The sequence below is a fragment of the Ursus maritimus genome (assembly GCF_017311325.1).
Source record: "Ursus maritimus isolate PB19 chromosome X unlocalized genomic scaffold, ASM1731132v1 scaffold_X1, whole genome shotgun sequence".
NCBI lineage: Eukaryota > Metazoa > Chordata > Mammalia > Carnivora > Ursidae > Ursus > Ursus maritimus.
The window spans coordinates 4,451,803-4,470,301 of NW_024423319.1; the positions used below are offsets into that span (position 1 = coordinate 4,451,803).

General features: G+C 37.0%; 1 protein-coding gene across 1 annotated transcript in view; it reads right to left on the bottom strand.

Annotated features, from left to right (window-relative positions):
• Positions 1–18,499, bottom strand: part of LOC103672961 (fibrous sheath-interacting protein 2-like) — a 79,543-nt gene that overhangs the window by 18,603 nt on the left and 42,441 nt on the right. Inside the window, exons 12-16 of the mRNA XM_040635231.1 lie at positions 16,041–18,448; positions 5,598–14,935; positions 2,429–2,926; positions 1,326–1,426; positions 169–215 (exon numbers count right to left, since the gene is read on the bottom strand). Coding sequence (XP_040491165.1) covers positions 169–215; positions 1,326–1,426; positions 2,429–2,926; positions 5,598–14,935; positions 16,041–18,448 — 12,392 coding nt within the window. The remainder of the gene's footprint in view (positions 1–168; positions 216–1,325; positions 1,427–2,428; positions 2,927–5,597; positions 14,936–16,040; positions 18,449–18,499) is intronic.

Here is an 18,499-nt window from a genome sequence, read left to right on the forward strand (position 1 = left end):
AGTGATTCAGAAAAAGCAAACTCCTTGGCTCATGATACCTACTCCCCCAAAGTAGGTCAATCTATTAGAAAACTCAGTGTCAACTTCATGTTTCATAAGAGGAAAATTTATCAATGCAAAGAAAAAGCCTCCTTTAAATAGTATCTAAGAAAAAAAAATCAATCCAACCTTCCGTTATTTTGGCACTTGGATCTGAAAGACGATCATCATCATCACTAAAAAAAGATAAAAGACATTTCATTTTCTATGTATTTAACATATGAAGGAATACTGGTTAAGTAAAAGAATAATCTGTCAAAATCATTATTCGTATAGAAGTAAATCTAGAATGGTATGTCTCTGAGTTCTCAAATCAAGTGAAAATGACTGCTACATCAACTTTTATTTGGTTTTATATGTGCCCTCTTTTCTTCTCCAGTGACACAATTGAGAGTCGCCTGCATTACTACTTACGTATGTTACAACAATCATGAAGGAAGAAAGGATCAATGGTGGGCCAGGGGTAGGTGTCCTAAAATGGCATCAGGTCAAAAAGAAACCTTAATTTCATAATGCCAAGTAGAAAAGAATATAGTTACAATCAGGTAGATTTTTCTCCTTATACCCTAGTTTTCCCATGATACAAAGTGTAATAACTCTTCCCAGATTGTGAATATTCTTATAAACATTGGAATAATTTTAGGCACATTTAGGCTATTCTAGAAAAAGTGTTAATCAGACTTCAAGTCTACAGTGTACTTTATTCTTTCTTGTCTCCTATAAATACTGCAGAGTCCCTCCTTTCTCTTCACAGTCTTCCCCAATTTGGATGGTCTTGTCTAAAGCTCATCCATCCTTTAAGGCCCAACTCAAACTCCACTGCTTTTGAGAATTCTTTCCTGAATGCTCCAACTTATGTAACCCCTCCATTTTGGGAATCCCCGTGACAGTCAGTGCCACACTGCTGAGTGTTTAGGTACATAAGGAAACTAAGTAGGAAGCCCTTTAGGTGGGCCATTAGTGCAGGAACTATTGTTGACCCAGGGCCTGTCTCTTAAGTTCCAGAATCTAACACATTGAAGACTTAATTTAACTATACTAACTAGACCACTATACTAGAAAGAAGGAAGTATAGACCAGATAAACAGGAATGGAAGAGAACATGGAAAGGGGAGGCCCAGGAAGTAACCACAGAGGAGAACAAGGGGAAGGAGTGAGGGGAGTTTGAGGGGTGAGACACTGGCTTTCTCACATGTTTACTTGAGGGGCCCACACTTCTCATCAACATAATTTTCATTTTGGATTTCTGTTTCTTAGCCAACTCATATTGCTTTAATTCACTGTACCTAGAAAATGAAGGCAGATCCTCTTCATTGTATGAGGATGAACTCATAATTCTATGTAAGAAGTAATATGCCGGTTCAGTACTAGCTTTCCTTTCTTCTCTCTGGAAAAGTACAAGTCAGGTAATTATAAAAAGGAGATTTTGTAATAAATTAAGTAAAATATACTATAATATTTCCTTAGTTACCTATGTAGCCAGCATTTCTGATCAGGCACACTGTTTGCTCCTAAAATCTCACAGGGCTTCCTAATAAATAGATCTTAATAAACAGATCTGAGTTTGTGTTGAGGCTATTGTCCTGGTGAGCCTCTGAATTGGCCAGAGTTGTATCTCTGTGTTTTCTTTTCTCTGGTTCACTGCAGTTTCTGGGTTAACTTGGAAATCATTGCAAATGGATAATCCAGGCGATTGTCTCACCAGGAAATCCTAAATCATGTGTATCTTCCAAATGCATGTACAGTGCAATTTTTTTGGTAGGGCCAACCCAAGAGGATGATAAGGCCCCTGTGTGTGTCAGAGTAATAGTGGGGCTTATGGACTGAGGAATACTCAACATACTTTGCATAATTAGCTGTGTTTCAACAAGTTGGGTAATTTTTGAGAAAAAAGTTGGTGAAGTAACTTGCCCAAAGGTCACATAGCTACCAAGTGGCAAAGCCAGAATTCAAACCCAGATAGGCTGAATTGCATGAATCTTTACTCCCCTCCAGCCCATCTTCTGGTCTTATCCACTGGCATGGAGTTTCTGCAAACAAAACTTCCAGTGAGTATTTATAGGTCAGAGTACAAAAAAAAAAAATCAAATCTATGATTTTAAATAATTAGATTGCATTTCTCCTAACTGGTTTCCTTTTTATGTTTTACTTGTCCTTCTGGCTAACCTAGGACCCTTTCCATGCTCTATTTTTCTTCAATTGAGGCTTCTGACTTCATCTGTTAATCATTTCCCTTTCGTTGTAAATATCATCAAAGTTGGGAGAGACTGCCCGGATTTAGTTTATGCCCTCTTCTTCTTACCCAACGTAAATTACTTGGACTAAGTTTGTGAAACTCTGTACCTTCTCTATAGAAACCCAGTCATTGAGAGTCCCATTTGTCACTTACACTTAGTTGTGTCTTTCTCTCCCAAAAGGAAGAATCTGTGCCAGTCAAGGATTTGGAAGTAGTCACATTGGCGTTAGAAACAATTCTTCGTTGTGTCTCCTCAGATTCTGTCCATTGATTTGGTGATGCTTCAGTATTTGTTATAGTTACAGTAGATCTACGATGACAACATTTTCCTAGTGACAAAAATTTTTTCAGATTTCTCTTGCTCTTCGGTGGCGTGGGAAAAGCCACTGTGCTTGTAATGGGTTTCATATCTTCTTTTACTTGATCTTCAAATGGGCCTTCTGGAAGTTCTTCTTTCACTACATCTTGTAAAACAACTTCATCTTCATCGGAAGTTAAGCCCTCTTCCACTTTATTTTCTGAAACATCTTGATTAATATCATGAGTTACCAAACGAATGATAAGATCTTTTTTGCTGTGGACATCTTTTAAAAGCTCCACTTTGGTGATGTCAGGCTTTATTAAGTTCTGAAATGAATTCCTACTAGCAGTCTGGAATTGAAGAGAAAATTAATATAAAAACTATTGCCTCAGTCATTTTTCCTATGGTTCTATAGTAATAAAGCAAATTTCACACGGCTTTCAGTTTCATTTTAGTAAAATTATCCTCAAATGCCACTTACTGGTAGAGTAGTGATATATATATATTTGAGTAGTGATATATATATATTTGAGTAGTGATATATTTAAAAGAAGAAATAAATAAAAATAATAAGCAATATTTGCTCATTTCAGTGATCCTTTTTTTTTGCATTCAAGAATAGTGTCATCCAGTCCAAAGAAGGGAACCCTAGTAAGTTTTGTCTTTTGCTTCAAATTTTACTTTTTACTTGTCAAGAAATGCAAAGTGTACAAATACTGTAATTACATTCTGTTTTCATCATTTACCTGGAAAATTCTGTGACAGACTTAGGACATGTTTTTCTAAACTTCTTAGTGAGGGAACCAATCATAGAGCAATCTAAATGTAGATATTTTCATGAACAAAAGACAAGGTATTGGCTGGCCTGGATTTTAAAACATGATTGTGAAAGACTTTGCATGTTCACTTTTCACCCTCCACATTCTACCCCTTGAACATATTTTCCAAAGGGAGCTTCAAAGAGTAACTCTTTATCCTTCCTCACCTCCTTGGTCAAATGTCACTTTCCATTTTGCAATGGTAAAGACAGAACAAGGAAAAGACAGTCATAAATGACTTTTCCCATTTCTGTAGACTTTGCTGATGCCACAGAACCTTTACATTAATTTGGGTTATCAATCTTAGATCTCCGTAAAACTACAACCCAAGGTTTCAGATAAATGCTGCCTTACAGTAGTATCTTTTGTGCAAAACAAAATGAAAGAAGAACTCCTGTAAGAAACTGAAACAATCAGTTTTGGTGATCTGTGCTGGTGGAGGGAAATAGTTGTTCAAAAGCTCTAAGTAGTCTCTATGGCTCCAGGATGTGTCACTATAGGAGTCTTTGATAGGCATGTGTCTGGTGTGTTGGAAAGTTTTGGTACCTCAGAATAGCAAATGAAGCATTGCTTATGGATTCCTGAGTGAGGACTAGCCTGGGAGTTGCCTGGGCTCCTTAAACTGATCTCCTGTTCTTTCTGAAACCTCCATACCCACGTTGGGGATGGATGGCACCGCTATCCACCTAGCTGCAAATCATCTGTCTTAACTGAGCTAGCTAGGTCCACTTGCTTTCCCTGAGACAGCTTTTGCTTCCCTTACAGGTAGCAGCAGTAGTTGCTTTGGATTAGCTATTCTCTTCCAACTTCCTGTGGGCTATAGAGAGATAGTTAAAGTACTGGTTGGTGAAGTATGTAAAAGAAGAAAGCAGTTAGTCAAAACTGACAGATGATTAAGAGGTAGTGACTTGGAGGTAATGTTCTATAGTTTCGACACATAGATCTTGTACCCAAGGAATTACTTGTATATAAATGAAAGCTACTAAGTAAATGATAATGTAATTTGGAGAACCCAGAGAGAAAAGGACAATTTAGAACTGGAAAGGACCTTCATCTGGTCCAAGAAACTAAGGACAAAGGAGACTCCATCAGTGTCTATGACAATCTCAGTATTTGAGACTGAAAAAAAAAAAGTACCCATAATGTATTCACCAGTTCTGAGACTTAGTTCAGTGGGCTGGAAAATAATAATAAAGAAAACACGCTCCCAGGCTTATGCTCCAAGCAGGCTGGTTTTATAGAACTTTGCTCAGTTTGTAAATCACAGACTGTATCCTGAGTGTGAGTGCACACCATCATCCTTGTAAGAGGCTCATTTATATGGAGGGACTTTGGTATTACATGAGAATATGGGGCTGGATCAGTGTAACTCCATCTCCTGGAAAGACCATCCCTATGCCCTAGTGCCCTAAGATCTGTAAACAGAACTACTTTTTCAACAGTTATATTGTACCAAGGACAGTGTTTTGGCATTTCAAGCCCCTTTAAAGTATATTTAAAGCCCGAATATAAGACTGCAGAAAAACTAGTTCATAAAAATAGAAGTATGAAGACAGCTGGGTCTAGAACAAGGGTAGACTAGGAAAGAAACTGGGTCCCTCCTGAGTATGTAAGAGTATAGGGAACTGGGAAAGTATTATATAATGGAAGTGAAATAAGAAGAAACAAACTCTAAAGAGCTTGCAGTCTGATGTTTGTTGATGAATGTTGCTAAGTAGAAACAACACTACTGTGGAGCCTTAAGTTTGAGGATTTCAATCTTTAAAAGGTTGACCTGTTATTCTGACTGGCCCTTTTGGACCCATTTAATATTATGATAATGTATATCCATTAAAAAGAACTGTGGGGATTTTAAAAATTGCATTTCTTCCGGTAGCCAAATGAGGACTACAGTTCCAGCCAGTCCTGTTTGCTGGTAAGGGTATTTCCCTGTATTCCCATTCTTCAAGAAATGGCAGTTTAGTCTGACTGGCTAATGGAAAATAGCCTGCCACCTTTACACTGAGCCACAATGCTGATGGGTGAGTCCCAGGAAAGCAATGAAGTGGCTGAATCAGAGTGCCCCAATTCTACTGCGCTGGGCAAGAGAAAAATGACCAAATTTTATAAATACGTTCCTATAGACCTGCCTGAGGAAGGAATCACAAGACAACCAGGTCTCAGTAACTACTTATTTCTTTTCACCATTGCGTTTAGCACTTACCTCTAATGGTTTTATATTCAGTCGTCCCACCTCATCCAGTGAGATGCGCCTTTCTCGCTTTTGCTTTCCTGCATCAGGTGTGCTCACTGAGTGACTCCTCCCACTCAATGACAGTCTTCTCAGCGTCTCGATGCTGCATCCAGTTCTAGTTAAACACTCCAACTGCAGTTTCTCAAGAGACTGTGTTTTTATAGAAATGACTCCTAAGTGTTCTGCCACAATGTTTGGATCGATATTGATTGCTTGTTTCCCCCGGTGAGGAATTATTTTAATTGGAAGTTCCTCTTCACTTAAATCTTGACCTAATTCTTTTTGCTCTAGCTCAGGCCCTCTTTTAACAGCATGCTCACGCACCTTTTCGGCAATTCGACTAAGATCCAAATCGCCAAAGAGATCAGCCTGTGAATCTTTTGGGTTAATTATTTCTAATGGACAACTGGAAACTTTACTGATGAGTAAAGAAGCAACCTCTTTAGGGAAGACATTGTTTGTACCTTTCATGTCATAATAAAGTTCTTCATGGGTTCCAGATTGTTGTAGTACCTGATTATAAACAGAGTCGACGATCTGAGAAATAATTTCTATACTTTCTGGACTTAAAAAGGTTTCTTCAGGATTAGCAGCTGCAACACTAATGTTATTTCTGGAAATTTCAGCTGTCACAGATTTTGTCAACTGAGATGCAATTTTATTTACCTCAGACTTTGATAAGTTTTTTGCATCTCTGCTTGAGGCACTTGGTAACCTTACTAGTTTAGCCAAGAACAAGGCCAGCATTTCCTCTAAAAACCTAGCATCTAACACAGTCTCTTTTTTGGTCAAAAGCTTTTTCTTTGACTTAAGGTCGTCAATGATCTTAACCACTTTTTCCATAATTTTCACAGCTTCCAGAACTAACTCTGAACTTGATGCTTCTTCTTTAACTTGAGCATGAAATTCTGAATTGGAAATTTCCTTCACCATTAAAAATCCTATTATATCAGAGAGGACATTGCTCTTACCCATTAAATCTTTATACACTGAAATGTGGGAGCCAGAGCGCCTTAAAACACTGTTATAAACAGAAGTAACTACTTTTTCAATACTTGTACTGTCTGCTAAAGATACAGTGGGTGATTCTGTGGCCTGTGGCACTAATATAATTTGACTTTTAGAGAGATATTCTTGGAATGAACTTAAGATTTTTGAGATTATTGTTTGCATTTCAGCATTTAGAGAATTGTTTTGTTTCTTATCCACTTTTGGAAACATAGATAAAAGCTTTGACAAAAAATTTACAGCAATTTCTTCTATTATGTGAAAAGGCAGTTTGTAAGCCCGTGATGGCTGATGCTGGGAAACTTCAGTGGTTTGGATGACATCTTTAAGGATATTTTCAACAACACTGTCAACTTCTGTACACTGATGTGGTGTTAGCTCTCCAGAAAAATAGTTCTGCAACTGGTTGCCAGTCACTTCCTGTACAACTAAATTAACTACGGTTTCTGAAAGGATTTTGCAACCACTGCTGACACAATTTTGTATGCTCTCTTGAGATCCGAATTGTGGCAAGAGATTATTATAAATAGTCTGAACCACTAATTGAATAATTTCATCATCATTAGGATGTAAGGATTCTACATACTGTACAATCATATCTTTATCTTTGGAGATCTCTGTCATAATTGTACTTACTAACTTCATTTGAAGGAAATCCAGTTCTGTGTGCAAATTATCTTCAGATATTTCTGTTTCAGCATTGGCTACTGTTGAGAAAATTTTTGATAGAAGAGAAGCAATTATACTTTCTAAAAATTCGTAAGGTAGCATTATAGTATATGGTGATGATGTTTGACATTCTTTGCAGGCTGTTTGAACTACCTTATGGACCTTTTTCATAACCTCCTTAGATTCTAGAGGCAAACATGCTGCAGCCAGAACCTCATCATAAAGTAGCAAGTTTAGCTGATGCTGAAAAATTTCTTCTATCACCGCATTAGCTAGCTTTCTTGCTAAATTTTCACCATTACTACTTATATCCTTATAAATGGAGTCTTGAGATCTATATTCCTGCAAAATATTGCATATAGAGGAGTGAACAATCTTGTTGACCAACATTTTATCGCTTGATAGTATGTTAGCCATAGAAGGTGACTCATCTGAAGACGCTGTCTTAGTTGGAGCTGCCATTTTTTTCTCTCGAGGTGCTTTATCCACAGATGGTTCTTTCTGCCTGAGAGGTACGTTGTGAACTGATGAAACTTTATCTGCAGATGGGAGGAACTGACTTCCCTGACCTGGGCTCCATACTTTAATTTGAGCATCTGAAAACTCCTTTAATAGGGAATCAATCAGTTTCATAGCTGTGTCATAGAGCTCAGCTTGATTTACATTTTTGGTTACATTTGGACATGCATCATCTCTACCCAGTGAGGAATTAAAAACCAATTTGTTAACTATTTCAGAGAGAACATCTTCTAAAAAGTTAGCAGGAAAAATCCCACAGTTATTTTCTGGTGGATTGTCCGGTTTACTAGGTTTACTTTTAATCTCTTTATCTTTACTTTTTTTATTCTCTTCCTCTTTTGCAGGAGCATTATGTTTAGCTGGATTTGTTGAGGCAGGCTGGGCAAAATCCTTGCCATCTGCTTGAGTTACATATACTGCTTTATCACCTAGGGGATCTGGGGATTTTGAATCATCTACTGGTCCTTGGAAAGGAGGTATTTCTAAAACATTTCTGTAAATGCTTTCAGTGAAATTTTGGACATGTTTAAGAGGCAAGATCTGTTTGTCATCTGTAACTCTGTAAGCTGGAGAATCTCTCCTCTTCTCTTGGATCTTTCTGTTTCTCACTTTGGATTTCAGAGGTGGTAATTCAGAAGGTCTATCGTCTTTTTCTAACGAAATCCCTCTTTTCTTGTCACTCTTCTTATCTATTTTTAAATCTGGTTCCAGGACAACCTTCTTGTTTTTTGTATCATCAGTAGCTGACGAAAGATGTTGGTATACCTCATCGCCTTGCCTTTTCTCTTCTTTTATATCCAAAGTGTCTTGCTTCTTGCTTTCATTCTTTCTAGGTGCCATATTCAAATCTGGCCCCCGAGTATCTTCACTTTTCACATTAGTTTTTGGAGAAGTAACTTTTGATGCCTTCTCATTCTTTTTTCCAATTGACCTGTCCTTTTTCTTTCCATCCCCTTTCTTTTTATCTGCCACATCTCCAACTAACCCTGATGCTAGGGTAGTAAATTCGCCCTTCATAATGCTAGTTATAGTGGTACATATCGGCTCCTGGATGCTGCCTGTCTTCATAGATGTCTCCTCCTTTCTGAAATTCTCTTTTCCATGGAGTGCTCCTCTACCTATTTTCAAAGTGTCCATTATGTCTTTCAGGCCTGAGGTTAGAGGAGTAAGTGTAGGTAATTTTTCTAGCAAAAAAACTGGGCTCTCCTTCACGCTTCTATTTATTTTTGTAAAGGTGTTATATGGTAGGTGTTGAACTCTTTGGATGATGTTATCCACATTTAGAAATGAAAAGAAGGTGGAAGACCAGTCTCCTGAAAAAAGTGGTTGAATCTTGAAAGCAGAGATTGCCTTGTTGGCTAAAGCAGCTATCATCTCTATAACAATGTTACTTCTATCATCTTTCAGAACATTGTCAGATCCATACATTTCTATGACCTCATCGTACACAGAATCAGATACTTTATTGACTGTTTCTTTATCTATTGGTGGAAGAGAAAACGTTTCTCCAGAATTTGCTAGGACTTTAATTTTACTTTTCCTAAATTCCCCTATCAGGGCATTTGCGAATCTTATAGCCATGCCCATGGGGTCTTTTTCTGATATCTCTTTGTCCTTAGAGTTTTCAGCAATACTTGGGAAAGTATAAAATTTGCGAACAAGGTCAATTATGACATCTTCCAAAAATGTAGCAGAATACACAGAAGGCTGTGGGAAGCCTGTGGATATTTTTTCTTTATCAGGATTCAAGAGTTCAATGATATGGTCATTTTTGGATAAGTCACAGGGAGGTGATTCTTCATCATGTAAAAATGGCTGCAGATGGTGGGCCACAATTTCTTTCATAATGAAACCAGCTATTTTCCTGAGGAATAAGCCTCCCTTTTTGTATGTATCACTCTGTGTTTCATTTTCTAATTTAAGTTTTTTCATAATATCGTTACATACGGAGTTTACAAAGTTCTCACTTGCCCCTAATTGCATAGTTTCCGCATGCTCCTCTGCTGTGGCAAGTCTAATTTCATGTTCAGAAATTTCTGTTATAATTTCATCAGTCAGTTTTGAAGCTGCATTCACAAACTCATAATCTGGTGGCACCTCTTTCTCACTGAGTTCAGTTCCAGTCTCAGGTGAAGGGAATATATGTGCTAGAAGCTTGTAAGTAATATCTTCTAAAAGGGAACGTGGCAGTATAGTGATGCATGATGGCAAAACATGGGTATCATCGTTGATGCTGTCAAGCACATTTCTGATGATGTTTTCATCTTGGAGGGAGGAATATGAAGAAGTTGATAATTCTCCCCAAACTAATGACTCCACTTGATAATCATAAATTTCTCCTAATAGCAAATAACATATTTTTTGCCCAAAACTGACAGTATCACTTTGTATAGCTCTATAAATATGAATCAGAGATTTATAATCATCTAATATTTTTTCATAAATTAGGCTGACAGTTTTTTTGACCATTTCTTTATATCCTTCTGAAAAATACAGATTTTCATCCAAGTGATCTGCAACTAAAATTTCTGATGTGGTGAATTCCAGCACAATTGATTTTACTAATGTCGTAACAATGTTAGTTACATTGGTTTTTGCTTTGCATGGGTTTTCGGCAGCCAAGACATTATGTGAGAATACATAAAGGATTCTGCATAAAAGTTCAGAAATTACGTCCTCTAAAAAAACAGCCGAATTCACAATAAACAACAATTCTCTTTGTTGAGGATCTGTTGCTCTCTGTTGGTAAGTTTGACCCACTGTGCCTGAAGGAAGAGTTTTATCTCCAGATAAAAATGACTCAAGATGATGGTTAAATATTTCTTTTATTATATAACTTGCTATTTTTGTAATAGGTATATTACTTATGCCCTTTTTATCTTTTGTAAGAGAGTGGTATAGATTTGAATGAGAAATATCAGCATAAATGGCATCAACCATAGCCTGGATATCTTTCTCTGAAATCGCATTTTGTTTGTCATTTCCATGTTTAATAATGCATACTGCATGTTTAGAAATTATTGACATGATCTCATCAATCAGCTTCACAACTGTGTTGCAGAAGTCTGACTGCAAAAAGTCTGGGTCTTCTGCACTGTAGTTCATTGGATTTATCTGAGATAAAACCTGAGTGACAATTTTTTCCAAATGTGTATGTGATAATATGGTGGTATATGGTGTATAAGCCTGTCTTCGGAGTCTTGATTTACTAATAGCATAATGAACTCTCTTTATCAAAGCATCAGCGTTGAGTCTTGAATATGATTTAAAAGGCAGTTTTGCTATGAAATCTGGATGAATTTGGAAGTCAAAAACTTCAGCCAGGATAATTTTAGTTACCCTTTCAGCCAATGTTTTTGTATCACTGAGAAAGTCCTTATCAGGTTCCAGTTCATATTCTTGTAAAACTTTGCTATATGCTGTGTCAATAATTTCGATCACTACTTCTGTATGCACTGGTGGCAAACACAGTTGTTCCTTAGCATTTTCTAGGATGCTAACTTCAGCTTTTGAGAATTCTTCCGTTATTAAATATATGAGTTTTTCAGCTGTTTCCAACAATTCTTTTTCTGAATCTCTTAATGAGTTTGTTTGCACAATACCTAACACCCTGTGGAATATTTTGCTTAAAACCCCAGAGATCACATCTTCCAAAAAGGCTGAGGAGTAAATGCCAGCAAAAAAATGCTGCCTTCTCACATCATCAGAGTATGTATATGATGGAGGAAGTAATGACTTTCCATACACAAATGGACGGAGATGCTGTTGACAGATACTTTTAATGATAAAGCCTGCTATTCTATCAATAAGAATACTGTTACTGCTTGTAATATTGTGCTCAACTGCTTCTTGGGACCCAGAGTTTTGCAACATATTTCTGAACACAGAATCAACAAGATGCTGAGCATCATCCTCTGAAGAAACAGATTTGGTTTCTTCTTCATCTTTTGAAAATCGAATTTCATGTTGGGAAATTTTCATCCTAATATCACTGATTAGCTTTGAAGATATTTCATCGCAATTAATTCCTGATCTACCTTTTGGAGTTTTGCTGAATGGAACCACGTTATAAGTAGAAGGAAAGATTCTAGATAACAGCATTCTAATTATGTCTTCTAAAATTGTGTATGGCAGCAAGGTGTTATATGGAGATAAATGCTGGCTTGACTTGGTAGATTCACTGCTGCCACTAAAGATGTTCTGAATAATGTTCTCTGCTGTTAAAGTAGCATAGGAAGAAGCTGACAAGTCCCCAGAAAACAGTGGGTGAAAAAGATAATCAGAAATAGCTGCTACAATTAAATTGGTAACATTTTCTGCAAAAATATCACTGTCTTTGAGTTCTTCGTTATCAGCCTCAGGGGTTAGCCCATGCTGTTGCAGAACATTCTCATAAACTGAATTGACGAGTTCATCCACAGTGTCTAGATCTACACTGGGGAAAGACTGCTCTTGGTCATCACGAAGAATGCAGATTTTAGCTTTGTTAAAATGGTTATTTATTGAGTTTACTATTTTTTGGGTCATTTTATCCAGTTCACATTCAGTATTATATTTTGGATTGAAGACCTTTGATAGTAGCCGGGCAACAGTATCTTCTACAAATGCATTAGGATAAAAGTCCATACCTAGTGATGATGGCTTCTGAGGCCTATGTGACTCTGTGACCTCACTGAGAACCTTTTTAACCATATTTGATATTTCATCCAGTGGAGTCATTGAACAAGGTAAGTCCTCTCCACACAAAAAGGGTTGAAGATGATTTTCAATAATCTCTTGAATAATGAGACTGGCCATTCGGTCAATCATAATTGGGCTTTGGCTTACTATACTTTTCTGGACTGACACAAGAGAGTCAGACATCTGTAAAACATTATTATAAACAGACTCCACCATATTTTGAAGTTTTTTTTCTGTATATAGATGTTGACAATCATATTTAGTGAGCCAAATCTTATGCTTTGAAATGGCTGACAAAACCTTGTTTATTATACAGGTGGATACCTCATTAAAATCTGAAGTCAATAAATACTTCTTTCCCAAGCATGAAGCCTTGCAGGGTGGAGAAATGAGCTGAGATAATAGCTTCCTGATGACATCTTCTAAAAACGAGTGTGATAACATGGTAGTATAGCCCGTTGAATGTTGACCTTGGTAATTAAGTTCTCTCAGGTTGTTTTGAAGTTTCTGCAATATATTTTCAGCTTTAAGAGAGTAATATGAATTAGGCAAGAGCTTTCCTACAAAGCTCAGTGGGAGTTGGTAGTCTGCACTCTCTCTCAATATGCCATTAGTTATTTGTTCTGCTACTGAGGTGGTAGCATGTGTCAGATGACTGCCACCAATAACTTGTAATGCATATTCCCATGAAACAGCACTATTAACTGAGTCAACAATCTTTCTAACAGTTTCTTTATCAATTGGTGGAAAATTTATCCTTTCTTCAACATCTCGTAAAACAGTGACTCGAGCATTGTTAAACTCATTCACCACGGAGTTGACATCTAATATATTTATCTCATTGAGCTGAGCTTCAGTGATGTTTATATTTTTGCCCTGCAAGGAGGTGGAGAGATTAAGGAAAATGTCTGCAATTATTTCCTCCAGAAACGTGGCAGAATAAACTCCTGTGTTCATGCCTCCTGGATATTGCATGTTAAGAACAGCTGTTGCATTCATTTCCTTTTTACCTGGTCTTCGAAGAGGAGGTAGAGGAGGGCATTTTCCTGAAAATTGCTTACCAAATGGGGCTTGCATTTTGGAATGAATCATAGTGAGATTATTCAGTGGTTCTCTCAAAGGCTTGCTGTCATAATTCATGAATCTTACAGAGCATTTACTCTGTCTTGATTCTTTTAATTTTGGTCTTTCTCCTTTTGGGAAACCAGGGAGTCTTTGTTTTCTTCTATACATTAAATGCTTGTTTGCAAAAAGGGGACTTCTGGGAGGTCGGTATATACCACAGGACAGTTCTTCCATTAAGGATTTTACCAAGGTATGGGAGGTAATACTAAGCATAGATTCTTCATCTATTTCTGCTAGATTTTCCAAAAGGGCTGACATGTCATATTCTTCAAATGGTGAGCCACGGTCCATTGTTCCCCTGCAGTAATTCTCTATGTTTTGAAGTAGGTTGAGCAGTCGACCTTCTGCTGGTATTTCACCAGAAAGAGGACCATCTGTAAGGAGATTGTTGGCAGTACATTCTTCCGAAAGTATTTTAATAAATTTCTCACATACAACGTTCAGAAGAAAAACTGATTTTGGGGAAAGCCCTGGGTTATTTCTAGGTATTCTATGACTTTGCTGGTTATTTGAAGATAGGAACCTTTTTCGTGGTATTTTACCAGAATCTATATCCCAATTTGGGCATTCATCTGGCAAAACTAAATTGAAAACAATATTGGAAATTTTATTGACTATTTCTTTAGATTCATATGTTTTTAGGCTACCAACCAGAGTGCCTAACTTGCGTGCCACAGAATTTAGTTTATTTTTCTGTACTAGTTGATTAATTCGGAGAGTAGGAGATGATTTCCAACCTCTGGAGCCTGTCTGTCTTTTCATAGTTTTGGTTTTGTTGCGAATGGGCAAACTATGGCTTTTAAGCCTGGAGAGTGGTTTGTTTTTTCCTCTCCTGTCAGGCTGATGCTTTATTCCTATTTCTTTGGACAGAACATGGATCACTCCTATTAAGAGATCCTGAAAGAGATCATTGAAGTCAGCCACAGCTACTCTTGGGCAGTAAACATATTTTGTTTTCACAGAAACCACTTCTTGTGTACTGTCTGCCTTTAAAATGTCGCTATTAAAAAGGATTCGAATAATGATTTCAGAAATGCTTAAAGCAAGTCCTCTGATAGAAACTGACCGACTTACAAATACTTGTGAATGAATTAAAATAACCTTGCTAAAAGCTGCATCTTGGTTTTCCAGTGATTTCTGTTTTGTTCCACCATCTTCAGTACAATCAGAAATGCTTGACATTATATAGGAAATAACCAATTCAGTGAGATGTTCACAAAATTGATAAAGTGAAGTATCACAGTTAATGTTTCTTAGAGGCTGTTTTGATTCATATTTTTTCCTTAATGCTGTGGAAACAATAAATACTTTTTCATCAAGAGGACCTTAAAACAGAAAACATTACTATTTTTAACATGCATTAAGGGAAAATGTTGAGCATTCAAAATACTAGCAATATTTTATACATGAATTTTACCTAATCCAAGAAATAGAAAAACCTAGTCAAGAAATTTCGGAACTAAGTTTTCTTCAAATCCCTATTTCCCACCTGTGGAACCTTACTTCAGCCATGAAGTTAAGAAAATAGCTTAATAGAATTCAGATCTCTAAGTGCTGGTTTCCTCCTTGTATAGCTATGTTTCCAAATGATTTTCAGCTTTAATTGCAATGCCCTAGGGTGATTCTGGTGATGACTACAGAACTTATATAATTCTTGATAATATTTTCAGCTGTTCATCTAATTATCCAGTTTGGAATTATATAGAATACAGTAAACTGAACTGGATGAAATTGCTGATATTTAATAGTTTTTGACACACAAAAATTATTATTTCATATGGTTCAACCCAATATATGCATGTAAGCATTCATAGAAAGGGAGTACAGATATCCTATTTGTAAACATGGGTTTGGGGTACTGTACTTAAAAAGAACTTAAGTGAGAATACTGGAACATCAACAGAACAAGAAGTTTAATGCCATCTTTCTTATAAACTCTATCATTAATAACTGCAAAGACTTTAACTGTATATCTCAAAAAGAAGTTGGATCATTACAGTCAACTATAATTGAAGAAGTCATTTTTTTTAAAGCATGTGAAAAAGAAAACCCACTTCCAACTTCTATTTGGTAACTGCCTTTAGAGCAGTTGTATGTCCCAGGCAAGATAACTGCCTTCATACCTCATGCCCAACCAAAATAGCTCACTTTAAATTATGCCTATTTAATTTCATCTGTTGATAGCAAAAACTGAACAATACTCCTCCAAATAACAGTTAGGTAAATGTGTCGACATTTCTTTCTTTTAGCATAGTGACCAGTTAAAAAACACATAAACAGGCACCCCAAATCCAAGGCTATTTTCAGAGAAGCAATGAAAGCAGCTGCTTGGATGTGAGAGTGACAAACAAAACTCATTGACTTTTTTTCTTTAAAATGATGCCAACTCTTTATAAGTCATCCCTCACTCACCTCTGGTTTCAAAGTTCTTGAAATGTGCGACCAAAGCTGTAGTAACATATCTTGCTACTAGATGGATTTCATGTGATCCCAGTTCTTGATCTGCAAAAGCAATGACTTCAGCCTCTTCAGGAGGTTCTGGTTTCTCCAACTTTGGGTCCTTATCTTTCCACTTTTCCAGTAAAGTGAAATCTTCTCCACTTGGTGCAAGGCTTTGGTTTTCTTCTTTGGTTTTAGAGCTGATTCTTTTTTCCCATATTTTAAGCAAACTTTTCTCATCCTTTTGTTCTTCAGACATCATAGACAAAGGTTCTTCCTTTGATACAAAAAATGGCTTCATTGTTTCTATACTTTCATTAATATATGAGGTTTGACTTGGAAGGTCATAACTCAGCAGCATGGTATTGACAATATTTTCTGCAGCTACACCTATTTTGAGTGGAGAAACGGTTGTCTGTATTTGGTTTGGCTTAATAACTGGCTTGGGGAGCTCATAGTGAAGAACTCTTGGATTTTCACTTTCTTCCATTTCTGTGAAGGATATGGGGTGCTCTGGTGCTGCCTGAACGGAGTCACCGGGTTTCTGAAATGGTTTTTGTAACAGGAGAAAGCTGTTTCCTTTCATGGCTTGATCAAAATGGCTAAGGCCTTGGGCTTCACTTCTAGAATATAATGGTTTAAGTTCTGATTCGAGCCCTTCCAACGGCTCTGTGGTTTTAAGTGTATCTCCTGCAGAGTATCTGACATATGAAACTAGATTTGATGAAGCCTTCTCCTTTACTTTTCTATCTTCCTCTGAATAAAGAAATAAGCCAGGGATTTGTTGAAGATCATCCCCACAGCTAACTCCCTTTGGCTTTGAAGTGAACAGTCCCATCCCAGTTGCAAATCTGGGCCAATTGGCAGTGTAGGCATTTTCAGCTACTTGGAGATTTTCCTTTGCATGGCTTTTGATCATTGACTCATAGAAATGAGTACACTGGTCCATCAGTGTGCTGATGATCTGACTTGCCACAATGTTTTTTTCAAATATGCTTACTGAAGATGGTTCCATTTGGCATCTTCCTTTGTCTAACTTGTTCTTAATTATACCAAGCATGCCATTGACAGTATTAACAGTGTAAGTAAGCAGTTCTGAATGGAATGAGTAGAGCTGTCGAAGGGTATTGTGCATGTTCCCTTGGGAAATCATACTACTTGATTTAGATCCATTTGGAAACTTATTCAGTGGTTGTAACTTCGGCAATATTGTTTTCATGAATGGCTTCTGCTGGGTAGCAAAAAATTTTTCAATAGGTATTTTCACAATTTCAGAAAAAGCATATGTAGAGATATGTTTAAATTGTAGGTCTGCAAATGATTCTAAGGTGTTCAGAACCCCTTCCATGATCTCTTGAGCAATTTGGTGGCTAGAGCCCCCATATATTTTGTCTTCTGGCTTTGTGTTATAGATTGGTACACTGTTGAGGTTGGTTGTTCTTACAGAGCCACATTGACTTCTAACAGTAGTTTCTTTCTTGCTTTCTAGCATTTCTTTACCATCTGTTATGAACATCTGAGTCACAAAGTACACCTCTAATTTTTCTAATAGCTTTTTAACAATTTCCTGACCAAATATATTAATTTGTGCTTGGGAACCCTCAGCTCCAGAAGCAGCTCTTTTAACGTTATGGTACCTGCTTTCACAAGCCTCAAGAGGTGACAAATTTAAAAGTGAAACAGATTGTTCTAATTCCTTTGCTTTCATCGAAATTTCATTCAAAACAGTCTCGGCTATCATCAATAGCTTATATTTTTCATTTTCCACATCATTTGATTCTGTGTGCCATTTATCAAACATTTGTCTAAAAATATCTTCTTTAGGGAAGATTTTCTCTAGCTGGGAAGAAACGTTCTCCAAAGAGAAATGGATTTCTGGATTTGCAAGAGAGATTGTCCTAAAATTCCTCTGTGAAACTTTGAGATCATGTGAGTATGAGCCTTTTATCTGGTCAGCCAAACTGTCGTTTGTAGTGTATAATCCTTGCAAAACTGCATTAACTATTTTACTTGCTGTCATGATATGATCAGAAGTTAAAGTGTTTACATTTACCATTAGTCTATTTTGCCTCACCTTTTGAAATTCATTCACAATTGTTTCCAGAATATTGCTTACTATATCCTTGGCGTACATTTTTAGTTCTGCAGTGGGGAGTTTTGTTCTCACTAAGGAGTTTTTGGCATACCCGGTTGAGAGCAGGTATGGCAGACCAATGGCAGTACTGGACCAACTGCCTCTGAAAGTCTTCTCGCTAGGACTTAACTTGGACTTGCTTTTCACTTTAGCACCACTAGGTCCTAGCTGTGGTTTTGTTCCAAATGTAGGCAAAGAGATAATTTCTGATTTTGCTTTGAAGTTTGTTTTAAAACTTATATTAGGGCTGCCTTTGGAACTAGCTTTAGAACTGGATGGCCTCAGATATTGCATTCCA